The sequence below is a fragment of the Telopea speciosissima genome, chromosome 8, assembly GCF_018873765.1.
Source record: "Telopea speciosissima isolate NSW1024214 ecotype Mountain lineage chromosome 8, Tspe_v1, whole genome shotgun sequence".
Taxonomy (NCBI): domain Eukaryota; kingdom Viridiplantae; phylum Streptophyta; class Magnoliopsida; order Proteales; family Proteaceae; genus Telopea; species Telopea speciosissima.
Window position 1 is genome coordinate 63,375,325 of NC_057923.1, and position 8,875 is coordinate 63,384,199.

Below are 8,875 nucleotides of genomic sequence, written 5' to 3' on the forward strand. Positions count from 1 at the left end.
ATAGGCAAAGAAAGAATTCAATTGTAGGTCTGCATGCTAAAAAAAGGGTGTAGCCAGTGCACGAGGCTCCCGCCACTGTGGGGTCTGGGGAGGGTCATAATGTACACAGCCTTATCCCCGCTTTGTTGTAGGTCTGCACGCTACTAACCACAAATTATACCACCCTATCTCTACCAAATATGATATATGGTATTAGTGCAATTGACTAACAAATTCGTACATAAAATGATAGTTAAATACAAAAGTTCTCAAGACCGGCGGATCTAGAGAAGTAGCAAACTGGCACCTTTACATGATTTTTTATATCCCACATGGCAGCTTGTTGGTTCTCAAATTCTACACACAGCTTCTCCACACCAGCTTTAATCCATGCTGCCAATGTCAGCCAAATGCATTATACCATGTGGCACATGAATGGGTCAATTTTGGTCAATATTTCAACGGCTAGGGAAACAGTTCAATCCACATGGCAAATCAAAATGATCGAGTTTGGCTTTGAAATTAGACAAATAGACAATCCACATGGTCCCTTATCTATCCAACGAAGTGCCACATTGGCTTCCCATTAATTTGATACGTAAATTTCAAGGGAAGAAAAATTACCTACATGGTGGGGCATTTATTAGAGATTGGCAACGAAATCTTACATGTAGACAATTTAAAGAGTGTTCTATCTATTCAATAGTCGGATTGGCAACATCAACCCACCACATGGGGGGAAAAAATATCGAGAGAACCTTTCCCTAAACATGATGATAAACTTACCTTCCAAGTAGATTTTGAATCCCCTGTTTTGGCTGATCGAAGCATTTCATGCAACAACCCTGAACAAAATATTACGAAAGAAAATAATCATTAGCAAAGCCCAGGTCAACGAGGGTACTACCATGAAAAAGGTCAAAACCTCGAGCTCGAGGACGTAGTTATCCGATAAAAAGAAAATACACCAAGATGAATAACACGTCTAGAACTAAGCCAGATGGAAAGCCATAAAAACAACCACATATATTATAACATGGATGATGGTAAATTCTCTTACACATATGTGCATTTCTTACATGGTTGGACCCAGTTTGGCACCAAACTTTAGTAAAAACTCAACACATTTTTTAAACCAATGATTTTATAGTGTAAGAGTTCACATCTCACTCGGATCACCTTTTACTATGCCTTGCCCACTCGTTAGTCCAAGTATACCTTGCTCCAATTGTAATAAAATGCACCTTTTAATCTTTATCACTTGATGTCTAAAAGACAGGCGAGTAACCCCACATAACATTTATATATATAAAAGAGGGGGATCGCTGCCAGGCTGTATGGCCCCTGCACCAGAGCAGGGGCCAATGAGAGCGTGCACAGAGGCATCCAACGGTGGGATTTTTCATTTCACGGTGGGGTGGGGTGGTCATTTCGCCCTTCCTGTGTCTGGGTGCAGGCACCACACAGCCTGGCAGCCTTGTTCTTCACATAAATATATTTAGACACATCTATGCTCATCATTCAACAAGACAGAACCAGATTATCCCCAAAGATGAATATGGTAAATCGCCCAAAATCCTAAGCACCAAAACCTAATTCATCAAAAGGAAGCCTCTTCCCTACAAACTCTAGGGATCAACCTACACTTTCCTATTCCTGTTTTTCAAAATGCTGGCCCCAAAATTCAACAAGTCATACATGATACATGACCATGAGAACCAAATAGAATGCTCAGCAATTACATAAACACATACTTCACTTCCTCAATTAGTCTATTCTCACAACCCTAAATAGCTCAAAGAACCCATATCCTGTGCCACTCCACAAAAGAGAAAAAGTTGCAGATCCGATTGTGATGGAAAACAGATGCAATTCTATGCTTTACCTTTCAGTTTATTGTAGGTTGAACCTCTCATGATTTGGAAGAAATTTCCTTCAAGATCTCCAAGCTTCTATTGAATTTTCAAAATTATGGTTTTTCACCATAAAAAAAATGATCTACAGGTATGATTTCTTTGTTTTAATTGCCAAAAACAAGGGGAGAGTTTTCATACACGGCCGTGCATGTGCACGGTCGTGCTTTCAACCGTTGGATGAATATGATCGTGTACAGTACACGGTTCCTCATTCCCATCAAACGGTTGCAGGCATGGTCGTGCACCATACACGGCCGTGCACGAAATCTTTTGCCATAAAACAATCATATAAAATAAGTTATTGTTTCATGGAGTTTATGGATCTAGGAAAGGATATGGGGTTGTAGAGTTTGACCCAATCTAAATGATTCTACCAACAGATGGTCCATTGTTGGAAGCATAGAGGACTCTTACAACGCTGTGTTTCAATGCCCTTAGCATTGGTACTGCATTTCATGACCTTTCCCTAATCATTGAACCTATTTATTGCCCATCTTGTACTATTTTCCCATTCCTTCCATTCCAACCCTTCCTTCAAACTGCACAATCAAGAAGGTTCACCTTACATATTGGTTATTTCAAGCCCATCACCAGAAATGGTTTCAACATTGGGAACTAAATCTCGACAACATTACACACTGCATCACCCAGTTGCTGATTGAAAGAGCCAAAAATGTCTGAAGTCCATCCCTCAGCAGTGTAAACACTTTTCAAAAATAGCATTCCTATGGTTTACTGTTTGAAAGAGAAAAGGGTTCTCTTCTTTGATTGACGTTCAACCTTACACTTTTTCAAAAATAGCATCCCTCAGCAGTGTAAATATCCTTTTGTTTTTTTGTTGAGGCTACAATAATTTTCTTCAAATCATGTATTGCATTTTTTTATTAAATCAAAATATGGATATAGGAACAAGCCCCAAAAAGAGGTAAAGTCATACCTACTTCAGAACAACAACAAAAGCAGACCAACCAAGAACGAACCACTACACTATCCTTTAAAAGCTTAAGTATTGTATCATGGTTCTTTTCTCTTTTTCTTTTTTCTTTTCTTTTTTTTTTTTTGGGGGGGGGGGGGGGGGGAGAGGGGGTGGCGATGGGGTACTAAGTATAGCATAATGTTCAATAAAGGTTTCCTCCTCAATAAACTCAGATCAGATTTGAATTTTATATCTTGGTTTTTACAAGAGTTGATCCTTTCAAATCTGGTATGATGCAGTGGTGTTTCTGTGGACCGGCCCGAACCCATTTGGAAGCCCAGACCAAGAACTGGGTCCAAATCTGATTTTGGCCTAGTAGGATATTTAGGCATAAATTTGAGTTGATATTGTAATATTCAATTTTATTTTATTCTGTTTTATTTTGGTAGGAGATAGCTATGTAGGGGATGGGGGATTTTCTTTAAGTTAGTTTCCTTTCCTGCATTAGTGTTAGTTTCCTAGTTAAGTTCTATCTTTGTTTTGGAATGTAAGTTGGAGTTTTAACTTCATATATGCATGTAACCCTACGAAGAGATTAGATGAAGAGAATGAAATATTGAGTCTCGTTTGAGTATGCCTTCGTAGCCTAGGCAGCCTGTTGGTTGCGGGTTCCCTCCCCTCTTTCCCTGGTATGATTCTTCTCTTATGTATTTCCTCTTCAATTCTTCTTAGTCTTCCTTCTTCTATTCCTTTCTTATTCTTCCTTCCTTTTCTTCTTTATTTCCTGTTGCAGCTCTATGCGTTGAGTTCGATCTACTTGTCCATACTTCTACCTTCGTAATACTTTCGCAATGAGTACCTCTGGCATAGGCAACCTACACTGCATAGTTTTGCTCACTGAAACCTAACCTGCTGAGAGTTACAACTCAGAACTCAGGACTGGTTTCGCAAGTACTTGAAACTTAAAAGGATACCTTTCTCCCCCATCTTCTAGTCAATTGCCATTGTTAAAAAACAAATCAAATGTATGTATTATTCAGATCGTATGCAAACTGAGAACCCGAATAGAAATTTTGTGTTTGTAAATGAAACAACCCATTCGATGAAATAACGGGCTACAACCTAGCTCATCGTGGATCAAACATCATCCTAACTAAATATCTTTGAAAATATTCTAAGCATAAATTCCTTTACCAAAATAAATATATTGGAAACTAATAATTCAAGTAGAATACATCACCCAATAAGAGGGGGGGGGAGGGAACGTACGCTCACGGCTGATTTGCCTGAAGTTTTTGTACTCGCCGCCATTAGATGATAAATCTGAGTCCGACATAGACATGGTAGAAGCCTAGCCATAACAAAAATAGAACAGATCAAGAATTAGCAAAGAAAACCCAATAGAAAGATGGAAACGAAGAACCGAAAAAAAAGACCAACAATAATCATTTCAATGTATTCAAATTTTAAATGAACTTACAGCAACAAAAGTCCGCGGATCGAATTGTTAGAGGTATAACTGGAATTGAAATGATATGAAAGGAGGTGTTAGATTGTGATTGGGGTTTTAACGTTACGGTAAAATCATCACAATCGGTATCGCAAGAACCAGTGCTTCAGATTTCCCCGCGAAAAGGGCAGCGTCCTTTTTCCCATATATATATGGATTTTCTTGTTAGTGTGAAATAATATTGTATATTCTCTATAGTTTTGTGCTTTGGCTTCTGATGTACTTTTTTATTTATTTATTATTAAAATAATGTCTTACCAAAAAATTTTATTAAAAAAAAGACAAAAGATGCAAACATGGCACAACATATGCTCTGCAAGGGCGTCAACCGGTACGGCTTCGGTAGTGTACAGAAACCAGGTACAGATACCGATACCATAGCAGATCGCATTATATTTATATTTCTAATACCGATATCGTACCAATTCGATACAGTTTTTATTTGATACGATATTCGTATCATATTTAATACGGTATTGATATTTGGTGTTTGATATGTTATATTTTATATATAAATTAATAAAATTATTATATATAGTATGAAATATATTGTATTTACTATGTTATATTATATATATATGAAATACATATATATAAATATATATGCATTCAATTTGGTACGGTACCATGTTCAATAATTCAATATGGTATCGATATATATCAACAGTTTCAACCTTCATACCGATATCATACCATACCGAGTACGGTATCATTTTTTCATACTGGTACCATACCGGATATATTTGATATGGTATGGTACTGATAATACGATACGATTTCGATTTCGATATATGGTATCAGTACAAAATTAACACCCTTAAATTGTTGTGCAAGGAGTGGTGATACGGCTCACCTGGTTTGACCATGTGGTAGATGATTTGAAAAAACTCCAACCGTTGGATTTGCTATGTCCAAATCTGGTTGATCTAATTCATGAAATCATCAAAGATTTTAAAGTTGACCTCTCAAATATAGGATAATATGTATATACTCATCTAGATCGGATTAGAATCGGTCACAAAAATCCTAGAATTGACCTTTCAAATCTGAAACCCATCGATTCAGCCTCAAAGACGAAAAATTAGTTACTCTAAAATATTCAAAATTGGGATCAATCACAATCGATTCTGATCCAAATCAATTGATTTGACCAATCTGATTCCAATTATTGAAAGTTCGAAACCATGGACATCATCCAGCTTGTGTGAAACTTTTTCTTGTATTTTCAAGTCTCTTTACTTAGTTTTTAACTTTTTTTTGGCTCACTTTTTACCCACATGTAATATTAGATTGTGATGAAATTTTACTCATGGTATTGTAGATCTACCACGTGGCAATTATTTGCAAGCTATTGCACCATGACAGTAAGTTCCTTTGCTTTCTGAGGCGATAGATCTATTTTAGTTAAAGTTGTCTTGAATTCGATTTCAACTTATTAGATGTCCAAGTCAACACATCTGGCTATGTAACAAATAACTCTTTCGTCTTTTTTGTTTTCCTGTGACAAGCATCCTATAACCTGGAACCTTACACATCTCTTTTTTGACTTAGTCAAAAAAACTGACAACTTTGATTATAGGGAAAATATCACCCCCCCTCCCCTCTAAGTTTGTCTAATATCAATCCAATATCCAAGTTTTGAAAAATATCTACCCCCTCCCTTACTTTATAAAGATTCTATCAACTGTACCCTAGCCATTAAAAAATGCCATTAAGGGATGATGTGGCATGTAAAAAATTTGTAAAACCCCATAATACCCTTAATGTTATATTATTCCAATTTTACCCTCTTCAACCCCAACACTTCGGTCTTCTCTGAAGAGATCCCTCCATTGTAAATCAGAGCCTTCAGATGTTCATGATGATGTCGTTTATTTGCAGAGATTTCATTGGACCTACCAGAAGTGATGAAGTCAAGCGAGACGACGGGAAAGTAGCAGTGCTCCAGTGACAAATCTGAGAAGACTTGTTGGTTGAAAACGGAGGGGTTTGGGGGGGGGGGGGGAGAAGAACATAAAGAAAGGGTTTTCTATTTTTGGTTCTGTACTCTCTCTCGCCCTCTCTGCTCTTCTTCTTCTCACTCTTTTTTGTTTTTCTGGTTCTGGCGAAACCAAGGAGTGTTGGATTGGGATTTTTGGAAAAGGAAGACAGTGGGGTTGGTTCTGGGAAAAAATGAGAAGAAGGGGTGGTTCAATTAGTTTGCAGAAGGGTTTCAACTTTTTTTTTTCGCTATTATATAGTGAGATAGAAGGGAAAGGGAAGGTGGGTTTGGGGTTTCAGTGGGGTCGAAGGAGAGGGATGGGAGATGGAGAGTGACGCATTCGCATCTTCTTCTAATCTTCTAACTATCCTGGGTATTTCTCTGCTTTCAAATTATACTCAAAACTTTGCTCTGCAACTCCTTTCTGTTCTTGACAATAACTATTTCCAAGAGCAAGTTTGAACCAACCATTGGATTTGTACAAAAGAAGCTAAATATCAAGGGAAGTCAATCCATGAGAGTCATTCACGACCACAATTATTTCTATTTTGGAAAGAACACCCTCCACATCTACAATGCCTCTACCTATCTGAAAATAGAAAGAGTCGTTCACGACCACAATCACTGCAAGTTTGAGAAAAAAACCCAGTTCAAAAATCTTCATGAAACACCTAGACTACATATTACTTCAAACTTCAAGCCTTTCAAAAATCACCCAACAGTTCTTGAAGGTAGACTTGGACAACCCATCACACGGATGCATTTAGGAATTTGCTACCCAATTAGATTCTAAGAAAGAGGGAAGGAAGGAAGTCAGAAAAGGAATTTAGAACCAGAAACCAGAGAAGCTCGCTAATATTAAAAAAAAAAAATTGAAAAAATGGAAATTTAAGAAAAAGGATTTTGAGGTCCAGTGGTAGGATCCATGACCCACGTAATCCATTCTTCCAAATAGCCCCTAAGCAGTTCCAAAAGTCCAGATTGGATAATGGAACTGCCGGAAACAGGGGAACTGATTCAAAATTGCATTCCTAAGCTTCGTTGAAGGGTTTTTAAATTTCTGAACTTTGTGTCAACCCGTCAGAAAGAAGAAATTAAGTTTAGTGATTTGGTGGAAAAAAGAGCCACGCATTGGGGATTTTTTGAAACAGAATGAATACGAATGGATTAAGAGATTCAGATTTAATTAGGAAAACCTAGTTTATAGTTAAAAAAACACTGTAGGTTAGGGGTTTGAATTCGATTAAGAGCGATACCATCTCAAGGGTACATGCAGTGGGAAAGCTTGCACACTCAATGAATTCATACACTCAAGGTTCTTGTTTTGGGGTTGAAGAAGAAGAACACAGGGTTTTTTGGGAAGAAGCCGCAAAAGGAGATTTGGGGTTGAGGGTAAAATTGAATAAAATCACATTAAGGGTATTATAGGGTTTAAGAAGAAGAAGAAGAAGAATGAAGAAGGGGTGGGTCCACCCCAGACACCTTTTTTAATTCCAATTAAAGGGTAATATTGTCTTTTAAACTCTTATTTTAACACCGTTTGTCACTTAGGATATGGTTGATAGAATCTTTATAAAGTAAAGGAGGGGGTAGATATTTTTCAAAACTTGGGTACTGGATTGATAATAGGTAAACTTAGAGGGGAGTGGAATGATATTTTCCCTTGATTATATTACCTTTCACTATTGTAAAGACCAGGACCAGTGCATCTCAAATGTACTCTCCTCTTTAGTTAATATAATATTTTCTTTTCATAAAAAAAATAAAAAACAAAAACTTATTAGATGTCTAGTTTCCATTTTCTTGATTCGAATTGAGGTAAATTAGATTCTTTTAGTTCTCAGTTATGGAGAGGTGAGGTCGAAAACAATAAAAGATGGACTCCTATTGTTTGGAAGTTCATGTGCTTGGCTAAATCTCTAGGGGGGTTAGGATTTCTGTCTGGTCATACTGATAATAAGGCCCTTGTGGCCAAATTAGATTGGAGATTGCGTACCAAACCTAATAATCTTTGATGTCAAGTGTTGAAAGCTAGATAGTTTCCTGAGTCTGATCTATTAGAGCCGGTTACTTTAGATAAAAAGGGCTCTCTGATTCGGGATAACATTACTTACATCTTACATCTTCTTAAGAAAATGGTGTGCAAGCGATTGGTTCTAGGATTCCTTTGTGGAATGAGCCTTGGATTTCTACCATTATTAGGTTTCATTTGGAATGTGGGTGATTTAATATTCTTCCTTACGTTAAGATGTTTATGTGGAAAGTTTTAATTAATGGTGTACCTACTAAGGACAAGCTTGCTAATTTTTCGGATCAGGATCCTAGGGAGCCCAGCGCCTATGATGCTACTAGGGGGCATCCAGCGGTTGAATTGTACCGCACACATCTCGGTGCATGCCTAGGGATGTGTGCGGTACAGCCCAACGGCTAGCAGCACCCTGGGCATGCTGGGCTCCCTGGAGATGAGCTAAATACTAATTTTTCACTCATTAGTCCTTTGAGTCCCTAATATGTAATTTGGAAAGAGAAACAACTTGGCATTTTTTCATTTATTGTTCTTTTACTAAACGAAT

At 37.4% G+C, this 8,875-nt stretch overlaps 1 protein-coding gene across 2 annotated transcripts in view; it reads right to left on the reverse strand.

Moving 5' to 3' along the window:
* The window catches only part of LOC122672674 (SNARE-interacting protein KEULE-like), a 50,494-nt gene extending 46,055 nt beyond the window's left edge, over positions 1-4,439 (reverse strand). The window contains exons 1-3 of one of the 2 annotated variants that reach the window (XM_043870144.1): positions 4,331-4,439; positions 4,081-4,162; positions 766-824 (exon numbers count right to left, since the gene is read on the reverse strand). In XM_043870144.1, coding sequence (XP_043726079.1) covers positions 766-824; positions 4,081-4,153 — 132 coding nt within the window. In that variant the 5' untranslated portion in view covers positions 4,154-4,162; positions 4,331-4,439. Of the gene's footprint in view, positions 1-765; positions 825-4,080; positions 4,163-4,291 lie in introns of both variants that reach the window. The other variant, XM_043870143.1, reaches the window with a different exon arrangement.
* Positions 4,440-8,875: the final 4,436 nt, after the last annotated feature.